At 30.7% G+C, this 19,045-nt stretch overlaps 2 protein-coding genes across 2 annotated transcripts in view; one reads left to right on the plus strand and one right to left on the minus strand.

Moving 5' to 3' along the window:
- Nucleotides 1-973: 973 nt before the first annotated feature.
- The window catches only part of LOC139499552 (DENN domain-containing protein 3-like), a 95,419-nt gene continuing 77,347 nt past the window's right edge, over nucleotides 974-19,045 (minus strand). The window contains exons 26-27 of the mRNA XM_071288277.1: nucleotides 1,738-1,760; nucleotides 974-1,172 (exon numbers count right to left, since the gene is read on the minus strand). Coding sequence (XP_071144378.1) covers nucleotides 1,755-1,760 — 6 coding nt within the window. The 3' untranslated portion in view covers nucleotides 974-1,172; nucleotides 1,738-1,754. The remainder of the gene's footprint in view (nucleotides 1,173-1,737; nucleotides 1,761-19,045) is intronic.
- Nucleotides 4,426-17,670, plus strand: LOC139499555 (scavenger receptor cysteine-rich domain-containing protein DMBT1-like). Its single transcript, XM_071288281.1, has 10 exons — nucleotides 4,426-4,499; nucleotides 6,106-6,202; nucleotides 7,890-8,016; nucleotides 10,311-10,474; nucleotides 10,813-10,939; nucleotides 12,074-12,237; nucleotides 12,628-12,754; nucleotides 13,344-13,507; nucleotides 16,381-16,507; nucleotides 17,310-17,670. The coding sequence occupies exons 2-10, from the start codon at nucleotides 6,121-6,123 to the stop codon at nucleotides 17,470-17,472; spliced, it is 1,245 nt and encodes a 414-aa protein (XP_071144382.1). The 5' UTR covers nucleotides 4,426-4,499; nucleotides 6,106-6,120; the 3' UTR covers nucleotides 17,473-17,670.

Here is a 19,045-nt window from a genome sequence, read left to right on the forward strand (position 1 = left end):
TGGCGGCGTTAAGCTATTTTGCTGGCGCAAAACCCTCCCTCTAACTTGGAACAAAATTGCAGCAGCACGACACATAAACACAATATACTAAACAATAAAAAAAGCAAATATAAGAAACTGTAACAAACAACAACCACTCAATTACTGACTCTTGACCTGGGACAGGCACCTACTTTTAATCCCAGTTTTTTTGTCAGGGTGTGTTTAGCTCAGTCTTAAACCCTCTATGTTGTGTTTTGTAGACTGCTGTTTGTCTTTTTCGTTGCATTCATTAAAGATATAGGCTGAAATGCCTCCGCTGTTTTACGGTTCATGATTGATTTGCTAAAAGTGTCTTTTTATACAAGATGACAAGTAATACACACATTTTATGTCATCAATTATCAATATAAATGAGGTCAGCATGGTCAAGGTCAGATGAACAATCATTTACTAAAATAAACAGACCTATTCTTGCGATCCTGTTGTTGACCAACAAACCATGAAAACTAAACATTGACCTATGAACAATGAAAATGAAGTCAACTTCAGACAATACCTGCTATACAGACATGAACAAATTTTTACTCTTTCATATAAAGTTGACCTGTTGTTGTCGGGTACAGGCAAATAAACCACCTGTACAAAAATTACGTCAGTTGGAAGCAGCGTTGCACCGAGAATGGCGGATAATACCACAGCTGGAAATCCAGCGACTAACTGGAAGGATGAGACGCAGGGTTTAGGCCTGCATCCAATCATGTGGTGGTTTATCCCGATATTGAATACTGGATTATGGATATCATTAAGAGACTTGTCATGGACGATTTCTAAGTTAAATGACATTAGTATTATGAATAACGAACTCAAAATGTCCATACTTAAACTGTTTTAGTGTTTGATAAGGCATTTTCTATTTTGAATTTTACTTGGTGAACGATTTTTCATCGTTTTACCTGGGTTTTTTTTTTGCCACATTCAATCAGAAAAGAACTTTCTGGCTTGTCCACAATAAATCACCTTTAATATCGTAGCATGATACTTTATGTAATTGTACTGAAGTTTACTAAAAATAGTTATATAATTATAACAATCATCTAAACTGTTCTTGTTTTTAACCTTTGTATGTAATCAATGATCATGATTTGATCACCCAGGCCTACACAGCTCATTCGCCATTAGTTTGCTTCAATCTGTAAAAGTTAGTTCTTAGTGAATTTCGTTTTGGGAATCTTACAGAATCTGTGTGTAATGTTCTTTACGGAAAATCCATAATAATTTTCCTTAATTCAAGCATTAAATGAAAGTAAATTATTTTCGGAAATAAGTAGAGCTTGATTTTAACATTCTTGCCGTTATTCGGCCGTATAACCTGGTTCATATTGCCAAGAAGATAATATTATAAATAAAGCTGTGACGTAGTGAATTCAATGTGGACTATTTGTTTGGTACATAACACATTCGAAATAAGAAAACACCACAGAGAAGTCTTGGTCTTGGACTTCAATAAACTACAGGATGGTGTCGTTAAAACATGTCATCGATGTTAACAAAAACAGAACTATTTCGAATTTTTCTACAATTTGTATGGTTTTCCGTGATGTAGAGTCTATGGTAACTAACAAAATCAGCAATGTCGTGAACTTAAAGACTTAAAGATGTTTTGCGTAACGACTAAAAACTCTTTTATGTTTTGTGTGAAGCATGATTTGCAAGAATTACACATTGATATTGAAGAATCCAAATCTAAAAGCTTACCCTAATCTGCATATCTGTTACTCCTGTAATGTAAGAGATTATCAAGTAATGACTTAATCAAAAAATCTGCATGCAGTCGCAAGTGACTTACTGCACTGAACACTATTACAATTTTTATCTGTATCTGTTTTTTATTCCTTGCATTTGAACTGATAACCGTAAGGTATGGACCTCGATTGTGGTAAACGTATTACGAAAATTAATACAAAGACGAGAACGTCCATTAAAACTGACAAACGCAAATTTTCTCAACCAAAGAAAACAGCAAAACAACTGTCATATCCATGTCTTAGTACAGACATTTTCCGAAGATATGGTGTGTTAAATCAGTTTTTTTTATCTAACTGAACCTCCCATGTGTATGAAAATAATCATAATTCCGTCATCTTGACCAAAGTGTGTGAGCAACAAATTAGACATAATAAAACACAACACTGATATAATATATAATTGTTTCAATTAAAACAAAATGACGATTAAACTAACAAATAAGTGTTTGTAGTTGATAGTATATATATTAACAAAAACCGAAACAAAACCGATTTAAGATGACAGTACTTATCGAATGGTAAACACTTTCGAGATAAAGTAAAAATTACGTCTTCTATAGAAGCAATGGTAAACGATACGAAATTAATATTTTAAAAATCTTTTCAATTTCAAATCTAGTTAGTTGTTGAGACATGATCATCAGAACATACCGTCACCCGAATTGTTTAAAGATCAAAAGTCATGACTGTGATCATTATGTTGTTTTACACAAAAACAGTACCATGATTGCGTGCTTAACGACAACATAAAGGCAATTATTGTATGTAAATTATGGACGAAATCAAATTAATAACTAACAATAGAGTATTTTGAATTAATATAGATCTTTACCTAAAACAAATATTATTTAGGGTCCATTCCAAGTACCAATTTCAATCCCATGACATTTTAAAATTCAAAATAGTTATAATTTTTTTTATTTGTATAGTGAGAGAACACCATCTTTACCATGTTTATAGCGGAAACTAAAGTTAAAGGATACTGCTTACTTCTTTTTTTCCTTTTCAGACGTTTTTGTATGAGGTCAGCCTCATCTAAATGTAGGAACAAGTCGACAATAGCAGATTAAAAGTTGGTTCTAAAAGGATTGTTAATTGTTTAAATTGCCCTCCAAATGAAATACATATGTTATTAAAAATAAAAATCAAGGATCTTGAAATTCAGAACATTTTGAGTTGTATTCAGAGTGTTTTTTACAAAAAAAAAGTATCCCCATATACAAGATACTTTCACTTGTAATCAGAACCTCCTACTTTACGCAAAAGTTAAAATAGATCTGTTATGTATAGAGATATGCTCCCTTTGCATTGTCATCTAATTAAACTTCTCCATTTATAACATATGCAACTATGTATATATCTACCAACAACTAAGTCCAAGGATTACAAAATTTCTTCAAACCAGTCATACCTATGATGTCTTTTCATGTGAAAATTTTAGTAATATGAAAAATTTTACGTGGAACATGTGGAAGTTTTTTTTTTCGAATAAAAGCTTTCTATCCGAAAACGAGAAAATTTATTTGCATATAGTCAACTTTACATGTATGACTGACATATAACCGATGATTCATATTGATGTTCTGTTTTTAATCACATTGCTATTTGTTTCTTTTTTCAGTGTTACGGTTGCGTTAGATAATTATAATTTTGTCTATTAAAAAACCTCCTGTGTGAGGTTTGTATTTCTCAACATGTCTTTCAATACATTTTTTACTGCTGCTTTATTAAAATATTCCGTTTAGTTCCCAATATACAATGTTATTTGTGTCACGAAAGTAATATCATGTCGGCAACACTTTTTAACACTAGATTTCAGAAAATTTTGGACAATCTTGTTTAGATGTTGCAATGTACATTGTATTTAAATGAGTACAGGAAATGTGTGTTATGTCGGTTTATTATGGAAACAAATGTTATTCAAATATATAACCCTTTGCATAATCGGTTGTTTTTCTTGATTCGCTTTATAAACATATGTGGTTGGTCAAAACATTTTCAAACAATTTAGTTATTCAAAGTCGTCAAATTATATGTATGATATGTATTATATTCAAAATGATATTCAGGAAGACTTGGAAAGGAATTTTTATTTAAAATAAAATTTACAACGCAGAATAATTCGATATTGACGTAAACATATTAAATGACATCTATATAAAAACAAAATAAGTTAAACGATTATTCTAGTATTCATTATGGTCTTTTAAATTATTGATATATACAAAAGCAGTGGTTTTGGATACAATAGATCGTTGCATGTTTGTAGTTACATAAAACTAATTGATTATTATGCAATTATCTTTATTTTTAATATTAACATGAATTAGTATAAATATTGACAAATAACCTTATTGCGATGTTAGAAATAATAACTAAATTAATAATGTTTATATGAATTTCTAAATTCCCACACTGGTCAATAGTAAAGTTATCATATTCAGATGTAAGTGTAATCAGCCAATCAAAGTGCCATGGCAATTATTACTAACATCACAAACATTTTAAACAACGAAATATATTATAATTATAAAAAAAATATAATCTTTATAATAATTTTAGATTAGTATACGTATAATGATATGTCCATATAGCGTTTCACTCAATATAAATACCAAAGCGGCCGACAACAGATAACAAATTGACAGCTTAAGTTAACTGACTATCATCTTTAAGTTGAATTATATTTCCAGTCCAATTGAATTGAGAAAGGTAAGAACTGATGTTAATGATGCATATGTCGATTTTGCAAAAATGTATTCACAACAGTAAAAATAATTAAGAGTTGATATTTTATTAGATCAGAAAAGTAACTCAAGACATGCAACTTAAGTCTTATATTGGGGTTTCAAGTGAATACATTCGGAAAAGTGGCAAAGGAGTCAAGAGAATTCATATTAATTCTTCATACAACATATACAAGGTTGTCTGAAAATTTTGTTTAGATAGTTTCCTAAAATTCCACAATAATTGGTTCACTACAAATATTGATGAATTGAATCTTTGGTCAATTCAAGTTTTGTATTCAAAATTAATTTACGGCATGCTAAGACATAAGTCTATAAGTTGTGATTTGCTTGTATAAATGCGATTAACATGCAAATATGTCTTAAGATTAATTGAAGAAAATTGGGTTGAATTGGATTTGTTTTATTATCAGATCTGTAAATTAATCATAAATAAAGGCAACAGTAGTATACCGCTGTTCGAAATTCATAAATCGATTTAGAAACAACGAATCAGGGTTACAAACTAAAACTGAGGGAAACACATCAAATATAAGAGGAGAACTACATGTACGACACAAAAGAAACACAACATTAAAATGTAACACACACAGAAACGAACTATAATATAACAATGGCCAATTTCCTGACTAACGATTTAAGAACAGCGGTATACTACTGTTGCCTTTTTTTGGTACAGGACATTTTAAGAAAAAAATAATGGTGGGTTGAACTTGAATTTGTGGAATGCCAAACCTCCGGCTTTTATGGAAATGTTAAATATACCATTAAAATGGCAACCTTACATGACAGGACTACAATACAAATAAACGGGAGAACATATCGGACAGAAAAACACACGAATAATAGATAACAAAAGGTTCCAGATTTAAAATGTAATACGCCAGACGTGCGTTTCGTCCACACAAGACTTACCAGTGATGCTCAGATAAAAAAAGGTCGAAAGAGTACAAAGTTGAAGAGCACGGAGGACCAAAAGTACAAAAAACGTTGCGACCAATACGGCTAAGGTTTTCTGCTTGGGTCAAGAACATCCTTATCAATTAGAATAATTCATACTTTTGCAAACAGTAAATTTTATAAAATGACTATATAATAAACATACATGATAAAACCGAAGTGGTGACCAACAACAGAATAAAAACGGATACATTACATAAAACAACCTAAACTAGCATATGAAAATACACAGCTGAGTTCGCCAAAGCCATCAACGCAGTGACATCACATTTGAATTTCTAAAGAGACGTCACATTTGAATTTCTAAAAAATTTCCCCAAAATAGGATAGAATTAGGATTTTTTTGAATACTTGAAAATTACAATATTAATTAGTATCAAATTGTGGTAGTAATTAGATAATGAATTGTATTATCTAGCTATGTCGGTGTTTCTTCTGAATCAAACTGTAAACCAAATATTTCGTATAAATTTCGTTGATTCAAACTGAAATCTAATAAATGAACTGGATAATTAATTATCTTAACTATAACACAGGAATACAACTGAAAAAAAGATATACAATATCTTACAATAACTTACAATCACATAAATTTGATTATTTCATTACAGGTGCAGCATAGAACCATGCTTACTTTCTTTTTAGTAACACTGTGTATTGCAGGTGTCATATGTGTACCTCGGAATGGTTCAGAGCATTCACAAATAGGTATGATATTGTATTTATTGATTCCTCCAATTTTGATTCATTTTGTTCTTTATAGATTTTTTTCGCGATAATAGCCAAAAAATATACTAGTCAACAAAAGAAACGATATAAGACTTTTTTTCAAATTAAAGATAAAGTTTTCCGTTCATTGGACCAATATTGCAGGTAGTAATACTTAATCATTATGGAAATATAAATCCGTTTAAAAAAAATATTTTTTTGGTTTCGTGACGTTTTTTCGCGATTTTTTCTTTTTACAAAATTTACATAAAACGACAATTTTAAAAACAGAAGTTCCAATTAATGATGCCAACCTCTCATTTAAAAGTAAAGACAATGTTTGCCATCAATTTGTTTTTAAAAATCATACAGTTTCTTTGTTTATTTGTTAAGCAAAGTTCGGCCCCACGAGAAATTGTTAAAATGTATACATTATCAACTGATTTACCATAGACAGTATGTGTAAAGTGATATTCAAAAAGCGGTAAAAATCTTAACTAATTCGAAAGGTTCCAAATTTACTGTGTGTTTTTTACCATATCTAAAGCATTGATTTGAGAAGAAAATAAAAAAACATTTTTTTTGTATTTTTTGAGATTTCAAAAAACACTTTTTTCCCACAAATTTGAAAAAAAAACAATATTTCAACCCATTAATTACAACATGAACATAACTTGATTAGCATATTGAATATTTTTAAACAAACTTGAAATTTTATTTAGTACTTAGAAAATTACTGTCGTTTTTTTATTCAACTTTCCGCAAAACTAATTTGCACCCTATGCTCGTTTATACGGAATTTAGATACTTTCCGACAAGTTTTGATTTTCATTATTACATGTGCATACATTGCAAATGAAAGCTTTTTAAAATAGTATATCTCATTTTGTTTTATATTTACTGCTTTTTGATCAATTTTATTTCAAAGTCGTGTATCGTTTCTTTTGTTGACTAGTATAGATAAAAAATGATGAAAATTTGGAAAATCATCATGTGGGTATTTTTAAAGAGCCATAGAAAAACAAGGAGTGCACCACCATATGATTTTTTTCTTCACCAATATTTTTTTACATGTGCAGTCATATAAACACCAAAATGAGGTTAAGAAAAAAAGGATAATTCCAGAAACTTTTGGCTCCTCACAGGTGTAGAACGTCCGTAAACAAAATGCAAGTGATAATGTATAAAAAAAAGAAAAAGTGGGATGTTATCCATACTGATCAAATAAAAAAAGTTGTCACCAAAATCAGGTCACCATATTGTCTTCAAAAAATGTACAACGGTAATAAAATCTGAAAACTCTTGTGTGAAAAATCCACAAATGAGAAAGGTTCTGACACTAAAAACACGAAATTTACCCCATAAAGATAATGTTATGCACAGATATTGCTCAAGACGAACAACCAACAACCCTACACAAAAAGACATTTTACCCACACTAACTTAACAAACACATTTTGTAAAAATAATTATAGTTGCTGAAACTGTTGCTTGATTCTATATGTTAATGATAAATTTATGCGCTGAAGTCCACAAAAATATGCTTTATTTATGTTGTCTTCGAACTTTTTTTTTAATGCCTATTTGATGCAATACTCTTCTAGTTCAAGATTTAAAGACGAGATGCTGATTTATTTTTAGCATTTATCATGTATATAGTTAAAAAAGATAATACTATTTTTAACAGCTCGCATTGTTGGAGGTTCAAACAGTGGTCGACTTGAAATGTATCATAATAGACTATGGGGAACGGTTTGCGATGATAATTTTGATTTAGATGATGCGCACGCAGCATGTAGAATGATCGGATTCAGGTATGTATTTATTGACAAGTTGTTTACTCATATAAATATATAAAGATATAGTATAACTGCAATTTAACGTTGCGTCGTTTGTTTTCTCTTATTTTTGAGTGTAAATTGACATTGCGATTAGACGTGTCACGGTACTTGTCTATCCCAAATTCATGTATTTGGTTTTGATGTTATATTTGTTATTCTCGTGGAATTTTGTCTGATGCTTGGTCCGTTTCTGTGTGTGTTAGTTACATTATAGTGTTGTGTCGTTGTTCTCCTCTTATATTTATGCGTTTCCGTCAGTTTTAGTTTGTTACCCCGATTTTGTTTTTTGTCCATGGATTTATGAGTTTGAACAGCGGTATACTACTGTTGCCTTTATTTATATAGAAACAACTATCATTAAGACTCCATATGATAAGGAAAGGCATATATTAAGATTATTGTACGTCAATAGAAAACACAAAAACACAAACCCTAAAGTAAGGTACATTTCATGTTTAAACTAAATGTGAATCAATTCTAAGGATAAACCGGCTGCTTCAGTATAAAACCATTCAACAAATTTGATGTTCAAAAGTTTCTAGTACCAAATATTGAACGTATTTTCAATGAAAATCAAATCTATAATTGTGTCGTGAAATTAATTTAAGTTTTCTTTTCCAATGATTTTTTTTTTCTTTTTATATATCTGGATATCTATCGTGTCTATTGGATATCATTCATATTCATGTTTGTACTCTAACAGTATAACAAAGGATCAATATTTGCATTAAGTTATAAAAGTAGTTTTACTTTATTTGGCTGTGAACGTTCCTGATATATTGAAAATTCTGCAATGTCGCACGCATTCATACAATTTTGAAAGTTTTATTTTCGTTTTATTTTGTAAACGTTTTCATATATGGATCAAAATATCGTTGCAGCGTCCTAAATATGTATCGATTATCAGGTTTTATGCATAAATATGTAGGACTCAAATCTATGGCGGGTTCCAAATCTATGGCAGATTCCTAATCTATGGTGATTATGACGTTCCAAACGACAAACAAATCAAATCAAATCTATGGCAGATTTTTGTTTTCTCCAAATCTATTCCGGGAAATAGAGTAGAATATAACATTACAATAAAAATAACGTTATGTAAATCATGTAAGTCGTCGCCGACTTCGGCAAAGTTGTTGGCTCTCTTGAACATTCCAGAAGCCCCGTGTTTACAATACTAACTCTCCCTTTTCCATGTGGAACAATTTCATTGTTTATGTACTACCTTGATCTATATTTGCAGAAAATCTGCAATAGATTTGGAAAAAAAATCCGCCATATATTAGGACATTACAAAATTTGCCATAGATAAGGGTTTTAAAAAATCTTCCATAGATTTGGGATGGCATTACGTCATATTTACCATAGATTATGAATCTGTCATAGATCTGGAACTCACCATAGATTTGACTCCTACAAATATATTATATTTATCAGCTGCAAGTCAAATATCACGCTTAGTCGAGTGAACACGAGTTCAAAAAGGCTTCATATTGTGTCCAGCAATTGATATTTTACCATACAAATATACAGCAAATACGATAACAGATACATTGAGTTTGAATTGAGCTTTATAATATTGCTTAATAAAAAAAAGTGTACAATGTATTCTTTGCTGAATTTGCATTTTTTTTTTGTTTTTGCATAATACACACTTGTCTTTTCTGTGTTTTACAAACAATCTTTTGTCACGATACTTACTGGTTCTACTAATCAGATTATACGAAGAATATATCATTTGTAATACGATATTCCTTGGCTGGTATTTCCTATTATGATTTTCAAGGAAGCAAAGAGTTCGAAATGATGAAGTTGAAATCATCCTTTCGTAAATTTGACGGACAACATTGGTTAACCAGTATCACAGATGCTAGTTGATATATTCCTAATGTCGTAACTAGAATCCCGTCCTCTTATCACGAATGTGACCTACGAATAAGTCGGGGTTTGTCAAAACATGAACAACACGACGGATGGAACATGAAGAGCAATATCTGCTTATCCTTCCGGAGCACCTGATAAAATCCCAAGCTGGGGTTTGTGTTACTTAGATTTCAGTTTTCTGTCTCGTGTCTTAAGTACTTCTATTTGTCTTTTTCTTTTTAGCTATGGCATTTTTGGTTATTTTCTGTGTACACATTTTACTGTCCCGCTGGTATCTTTCGTCCCTCTTGAAATAAATCACACTTCATTCAGAATTTATGTTATACTAGATATTCTTACATACATTTTGTCAAATGCATTCAACCATACAATATTTGTTTTAGTTCCGCAGAAAGTTTTTATACAGCTGGCTACGGTATTGGTCAAATATGGCTTGATGATATTGCTTGCTATGGACATGAACACTCATTGACAGACTGCATACATCCAACATGGGGTCAACATAATTGTGGTCATGTAGAAGACGTGGGAATTAATTGTGTGGAAGGTAGCATATACATCTTTGAACTTATGGCTAATTCTGTATTGTATATGTTATATGTTGTTTCCATCTGATTTATCTATTAAAGTTTGACGTCATTTGTTATCATTTTTGAAATAATTCCATATAGATCGGATTCATTCAACTTCCCTTCTTTCCATCGGTACACAATTCGAAAGAATTTCAATTAATATCGAATATTTATTTACATAAGATAATATTTTTTTATTTTTTATTTGACATGACTTCGAGGAAAAAGTAATTTTAAACTATCAAAAATAACATATATACATGTCTTTCTTATGTATCTTACCCTAATATTTTGAATCTTATTTCAACAACAGCTCGTATTGATGGTGGTTCAAACAGTGGTCGACTGGAAATTAATTATAATGGGATATGGGGAACCGTCTGTGATGACACTTTTGACTTAAATGATGCTCATGTAGCATGCAGGATGATTGGATTCAGGTATATATTGATTCATTCTGCATTGAATACCCAAGTTTGGCTTTCTGCTGTTTTCTGCTCTCTTGTCGGGTATTTGTTTCACATTCTCTGTTTCGATTCTCTGCATTTCTGTTATATACTCTGTTACGTATTGTGCTCATCGCACTCGGGTTTCATTTAATAGCGAGTTTCATGTGTGGTTATTGCTACATGTTTGTAGTTTCTTCTGAGGTTAAAATCATAGAAGTGGTTCTGAGATATCACGAAACATGTTGAACTCCGCTGCGTTTCTGGCCTGCCAAAAGTCAGGAAAAAATAGCCTTTGTTACTTCAGTGTGGTTTTCTTTTTAATATTATTTGTGGACAAGCTGATATCTGCCTCTGAGTTTTTTTTTTTTACCTGCGATGAAACCCAATTGGCGATCATTCAAAGACCAAGTATATTTCTAAATAAAATATAAATAATTGACAGGCTTTTAATATCGCAAAATAGCTGTACCTCATGAAACGTTGTAAATAACTTTGGTTGAACATGTTGGAAACTTGTACATCAAAACAAATATAAAACATTCAAAGATCTTCTTATGGATATCACATGATAGCTATGCAATCATATATATGTTCTGAGTTCGAGGTTTTAAATTTTAGTAGTAAACATTTAAAGGTATCGGTTGATGGGTTTTCAAATTCATATCGTCACAACGTTCTAATGTTCAGATCATACATTTATAACAGTTAAAAGCAAAGGTTTAAATTTTGACATGAAATTAAGTTTACAAATATGCCTTTTGTCACAATTACAATCATACAAAATTATCCTTGTTTTAATATTATAAGATTTTTTAAACAATCAAGTTTGACATATTGCAATAGTCGAAATATCCTGTTGATGTCGACACTGCTATATATATATTGTTTATGAATATTTAAATGCCTTCTACACAGCTACTTTCGCATAGGTACTATTTCTGTACTAAAAATCTGTAGTACTGGAAATTTACTTTCAATATTCAGTACAATTTTGTTACTTTACAATTATTGTAATATTTAGGTACCTGTATTTTACAGTACTTAATTTGTACTAAATATTTTGTACAGAAATAATACAATATTCCATGTTCCAAGTAGCTGTGTACCATAAAATATTTGTTTTAGTTCAGCAGAAAGTTACTTTACAGCTGGAGGTGGAAGTGGTCAAATATGGCTTGATGATATGGCTTGCTATGGACATGAACTATCATTGACTGAATGTGCGCATAAGACCTGGGGGCAACATAATTGTGGCCATGGAGAAGACGTGGGAATAAATTGTGTTGAAGGTACATTGCCGTTTTACTTTTGAACTCAAAAATTAGTACTGAGTTATAAATACCTGAATGTTTAATATATATGTTTGATTAGAAATTTAATTATTATAAAACAGGACAAAATTTGTAGTCAATTTCAATTATACGTATAGACAAAATGTTATCGGTTAATTGGTATAAACATACACTAAAGGTATTTTAATCAAGTTCTTTTAATTCAATTTCATTTTCGACAAAAATGTAAAGAATTGTCCACAATTGTGATTACGACGATTTATTTCAACACTAATTGATCTCAAAACTATAGTTATTTATGAAAAATTTTTTATTACTAAGCTAAAATAAATGGACCGCCTACAATAAATGACAAAACATTTGTATATTCAATCTCATATTTTTCAGCTCGCTTTGTTGGAGAATCAAACAGCGGTCGACTTGAAATTTATCATAATGGACAATGGGGGACTGTTTGCGATGACACGTTTGATATGAATGATGCACATGTAGCATGTAGAATGATTGGATTCAGGTATTTTGAACTTCGCCTTCATTTCCTTTATTTTATATCGTATAAAAGACAAAGAGTCAAATATCCACTTAAGAACACTGAAAATAAAAGTTTATAAATATACCTGTCAGATCGTTGCGCGGCTTTTACATAACATTAAATTAAGAAATATATAAACCACAAATACAACGCTAGCTGTGCTTGGCTTTACTGTTTTTATTTTTAGATTTATAAACGTAAGTATATGGTTATTGATATCTAAATATTACGGCTTTGGTCACTATTGATAATTCGTGCATTTATCAGGTTCAACAACATACATACACTTGGTGGTATTAAAACCGCTAGGACGATATTAATGCCGGTAAATTGTGAGTTTTTCTCTTTTTGTTTAATATAGATAACACATCATCATCATCATCATCATCATCATCATCATCATCATCATCATCATCATCATCATCATCATCATCATCATGTGTTAATTAAATTTATTACTACTTTTAGTCTATTGCTAGTATTGGTTTCCGTATCATCAGCCTGGGTTCTGGAGTATCTTTATTTGTATTTTGTTTCAGTTACTAAAAAGTTTCCTTGAAATTGTTTTTAGTTCTGCAGAAAGCTTTTATACAGCTGGTGGTGGAAGTGGACAAATTTTGCTTGATGATATGGAATGCTATGGACATGAGTATTCTTTAACGACCTGTACTCATGCGGCATGGGGTGAACATAATTGTGGTCACGGAGAAGACGTCGGAGTTTATTGTGTAGAAGGTACCTTTTTCAGTATACATACTGGCCTCATAGCGGTCTACAGTGTTCAGCATGAACACATCAGTTTAAATAAGCTTGTCAGATAAGTTGACGAAATCGAATGCATTTTTTAAACACATTTCTGTCTTTCACTGCAAGAGTCCAATAAAATGCTTATCATTAATTTTATTTGTTGGTTTTGAAACTCAATTAATTGATATAAATCATGACTATAAGCTCGGATAAATCTTTCAACAAGCTAAAAAACATAAGTGTAATGCTCTTTCGGTGTATTTGAAATATATCATTCTAGATATGCATTTTAACAAATTGTTATCAATTAGGTTTATACTATTTTAAATTTTCAAATAGCTCGCATTGTTGGAAGTTCTTATAGTGGTAGACTTGAAATTTATTACGATGGACAGTGGGGGACTGTTTGCGATGACTATTTTGATTTAAATGATGCACACGTAGCATGCAAAATGATAGGATTCAGGTATGTATTCAAATAATTAACGTAGGGAGATATTTATCAGTTTCATAATAAGTGAGACTTAAAAATCGTTTGGTATTAACTAGAGTTATCTAATATCAATATGATAGAAAACTATCAATTAAGATTATTATCATATTGAGAATTAAATCATGATAGTTGACATCAGGCAATATCCAATTCTTACCAGTTCTGAACCCTATTTCTTTTATGGTCAACACTCCAAATGTGATAGAAAATCCCGCGAATCGTTGATCATGCTCTAGTTTTTATTAATTTATTACTAATTAATAGTAAATTAATCAGATTTGTTCCCTTATTCGAATTATGACTATTTAACAGCGGAACACTGTTGACTTTATCAAATCACACTACACTGAAAAGAATATGCATGCATTTATGTATACGGCATACAAAGCTGATGTTTCAATATAACTTGTACATAAATAGTGTACAAACAAATCATGCTACAATATTTACAATACAAAAACAAAAGTTATAACATATACCAAATATTGCTTAACACTTCTTTTAAATTGTACAAAATTTTAAAAGAAAGTAATTTTTTTATTTTTACAACACATGTCATTAACCTCAAATGTTTTCTCATTTTGTTTATTTATGTAAGGGTGTTTTGTCTTTTATGACATGTACATGGGTAACAACCAGGAGAATAGTCAACACATATTATTAAGTATTCTAACCTAATAAACTATGATTGTGAGTTTCCCCACAGAAGGTAATAGGAAAATACTTTTATACTAGTTGAAAAATAATATGCATACTGGTAGCAATGATAGCAAGGGAAGATTTCACAATAAAATCCTTGATATTTCAAGGTCCATTTGCCGTTCCTTTCCCTATTTTACATTATTGTATTACCTCCGTATGCTCATTATGTGTTTATTTTCTATATCAAAATGCGTCTTTAGTGTTTTGGTAAATTTCTGTGCCAAATAATCTTTTTAATGCAATTACCTTAGCTTTATATTTTCATGTTAAATAAAACGGTTTGCTACATGTACTGGATCGTCTGATTTGTTTGTAGTTACTCGTTTAAAAATTTGATGATATCATTTGATACAGTATATAACCTGTTTGTATAACAAACAACGACAACAATGACAAAATCAAAAGAAAATAACAAAGAAAAGATTGTTGAATACAAAGTTATAAAAAATAGAAGGAATAATCAAATATAACACAAACATGTCAACGAAAGTGAGTTGTACAATAATTTTTTTTCATTTCTCATTTATTATCTTTCACATATACACGACATATGTTGTACAATTCATGCAATATACGTTTCCCGATATTGTTTTGTTATAGTTCAGCAGAAAGTTTTTACACGATTGGAAATGGGGATGGTCAAATATGGCTTGATGATATGGATTGTGAAGGTCATGAATACTCGTTGACGGACTGTACTCATACATTATGGGCTGACCATAACTGTGATCATGGAGAAGACATCGGAGTTTATTGTGTTAAAGGTACGAATGCACGATTACTGTTGAAATGCAATCTGAAGTAGATAAATTTACAATTGCACGAAACAATCAACATGTATGTAGTGTTTCCGTCAATTGGTATCTAAACAATACTTGCATAGGGAGGTTAGTAAAATCAAAAAACGGTATTGTCATTTTGTATTCAGATTTGTTTAAATCTTTTTAGTTTTTCTTCATCTAGCCTCAGCTCTTTCTATTGATTATGTTTCAACAAATATTTAAACTAAAGATTTCCCTATTCTCATATGGAAACGCAATGACTTTTTTCGAGTTACTTTCTATTAATTAATAATTATTCTAAGGATATAAAATTGCTCATTGCCAGTGATATCGATCTAAAAAGTCTACACGTGAAAAGAACTACAAAAATACAAAACATCCAGGAAATTAGAAACTGAATGTCTCCAATCAAATGGCAAAATCAAAAACTCAAACACATCAAACAAAAAACAAAAAACTGTCATATTTCTGACTTGGTATAGGCGTTCTTTTATGTAGAAAATGGTGGATTAAACCTTATGGATTAAATCCGTTAGAGCCTCAACATGTTAACCTTATAATATTTTGATCGAAATCTATTTTATCAATCATAACAAAGTTACAGGGATCCATGATTTTATTTAGTAAGATATAAATAAGGATCTCCACCCATCAACACCATGCACGAGTTTGATAATCACACAATAATGAGGTTGACACTTGTAAAATATTTTATCAAAACCCATAGTAGTAACTTCATTACTGAACCGATTGGTTTGAAATGTGAATCGTAGCTCTATGTGCTTCCATTAACCACAACATTTGATGAGTTCAATATTAAAAATGAAATCCTCCATGAGGAACACAATTTGAATAGAGGAATTAATTGATAGTGATGTTTTTAGCTCGTCTTGTTGGTGATTTACGACGAGGCCGACTTGAAGTGTTCTACGGTGGAGAATGGGGAACTGTGTGTGATGACAGCTTTGATTTAAATGATGCACAAGTAGTATGTAGAATGCTGGGATTCGAGTAAGTATTTTATGAAAAAGTACAGTCATTTACTAGAATCACTATTGTGTTGCATTTTTTAATTCATTTACATATAAATTATCCACTGTCCATAGCTGTGCTGCAACATATCGTAAAGATATAGGCGATCAGTCTGATATAACTTATATATTTATGCCATCGCATAACATATGTAATTGAAAGAGTATAGTGTGTCCTCGTTTAATTCTATAGTCATGTGAAAGCATTGATCGTTTTCCATATGCAACGTAGGGATAATCGTACTTCAATAGCTTTAGTTAATTCATCAAACAGAGGATAACTCTTTATTAAACGAGCAGATAATTGATTAACATTTTTAATCTTTTTAATTAACTTATTATATATATGTAACCTTTCATTGTATTGATTTTACATGTCATATTCGATGCAAGATTAGTACAATTTTCCCAAATTAGTTTTGAAGCCTCATTAATATGTTTCGTTTCTTTATAAGATATCCATACCATTGGTAAACTATTCCACATCTAAAATGCCTGAAAAGGCAGTTATGCATTAGATATATATAAATATACATTGCACCATAAAACCTAGAAAAAACAATCTTAAAGATTCGTCATTTATCATACAAGGAACATCCATTCCCCTATATTTTCAAACGTAGTATGATATAAACTAGTAAACTTTAAAACAACTTCATTGTGAACTTGCTATTGATATCTTTATCAAGGTGTTGCTTTTGTTTTGATATGACATTAGGAGTACCTTTATCATTCTACGGAATTATCTTAATGTTTTTAATTGATCAGATCTTTTTCTGTAGATCAGCAGTAGCGTCTTATACGGCGGGAGATGGTGATGGACGAATATGGCTGGATGATATGGCATGCAATGGGGATGAGATTTCAATGACAGAATGTGAGCATGCTGAATGGGGCGCTCACAACTGTGGTCATTTGGAAGATGTCGGTATCGAATGCAAATAGAATAAAGTGTATCGTAACACTCATAAAAGTCAGCACTTCATAATAAGTGTGATATATACTCAAGCTGTGAATATATCTGACATCAAATTATCCTTTTATTCATGTTTTTATTCGTTATGATTCTGTTTTAACTTTACAAAATATTGTGATTTTAATTCAATTGGATTATTATACGACAACATATGTACATCTTTTTTATTTGATTTTAGCCAACCCGATCATAAGGGTAAAGTTAGCTTTTGTAATCTATTGGCGTCGGTCGTAATTAACTTATTCAAACTTCTTCTCTTCTATATCGTAAGGGCCAAAAGTTTGTAAGACATACCCAAATGGAATGTTCATGCTTATGTGAATGACACAGGCTCTCTCAGTTTCTAGTTTTATATTATCGTCACTTAATATATCATGTATATATTTAATTAATTATTTTATGTATACACAGTAGGTAATTAACGTATCTTCTCAATATATAGCTTCAAGTTTAATACTATATTTAGAATCTGTCAAAGCCGTATATTTGACAGATGTCGTCAGCCAAAAAAAGATCTATTTAATCTCGTTGAGTAAAACATTGCTATGGCTTGCCAAAGATTCGACAATAATATGCACCTTTGACTGACATACGGTTTTATAACCAGTTTTTGCTCAAGACGAAGGAACAGCATACTTGCTATTACGATCATAATCATTATACTTTTTATCAGAATATGAAGAAAATTGAAATAGTAAGTAAGGCTACTTTTACACGTACAAAAGGTTGGAGTATGATTGAAGTCACCTGCATTTTATACTTTAAAATTAAAGTTGAAACGGACGGACTTCAGCACGTGACGTTATCGAACTGATACATTAACAAATAACATTAACACTTTACAGCTTGCTATTATTTAATGTTCTACTCTCGTAATGCTAGTTTTAATTTTAAAGCTATTTGAATGCTTTATTGTGATGTGCACAAACTGAACAAAACAATAATCCACATTCTGTGTAGACCATTTGAATGCTTTATGATGATCTGCACAAACTGAACAAATCAATAGTCCACATTCCATGTAGACCATTTGAATGCTTCAATAGTTGTCAAAGGTACCAGGATTATAAATTAGTACGCCAGACGCGCGTTTTGTCTACAGAAGTCTCATCAGTGACGTTCATATCAAAATATTTATAAACCCAAGCAAGTACAAAGTTGAGGAGCAAAATTCCAAAAAGTTGTGCCAGATACGACTAAGGTAATCTATGCCTGGGATCAGAAAATCCTTAGTTTTTTCGAAAAATTCAAATTTTTGTACACATGTCATAATCAATTAAGGAACTTGGATCTAAACTGTTTATCTATGAATATGTTGTGTGGAGTTATAATGGTAAGCGATACAATAAATTTTGAATAAATATTTAGAATTTAACTTTCTGTTACGTTTTGAATAATACCAATATCCCTAAATTTATAAAATATTTGCCACTGGATAATAAGTAACCAATAATTGATCAATAATTGATCAATCACACCAGTTTACGATTTAAAAGAAACTATCACTATCACTTTGTGAAATACATAATTAAAACTAATTGA

This window comes from Mytilus edulis, chromosome 12 (genome assembly GCF_963676685.1).
Source record: "Mytilus edulis chromosome 12, xbMytEdul2.2, whole genome shotgun sequence".
NCBI lineage: Eukaryota > Metazoa > Mollusca > Bivalvia > Mytilida > Mytilidae > Mytilus > Mytilus edulis.

Bases quoted from the DNA above. Each gene is read 5' to 3' on its own strand.
- LOC139499555 (XM_071288281.1), top strand. From the start codon at position 6,121: ATGCTTACTTTCTTTTTAGTAACACTGTGTATTGCAGGTGTCATATGT. The intron at 12,238-12,627 runs GTACATTGCCGT...CATATTTTTCAG, and splicing joins GGGAATAAATTGTGTTGAAG to CTCGCTTTGTTGGAGAATCA. The intron at 13,508-16,380 runs GTACCTTTTTCA...TGATGTTTTTAG, and splicing joins CGGAGTTTATTGTGTAGAAG to CTCGTCTTGTTGGTGATTTA.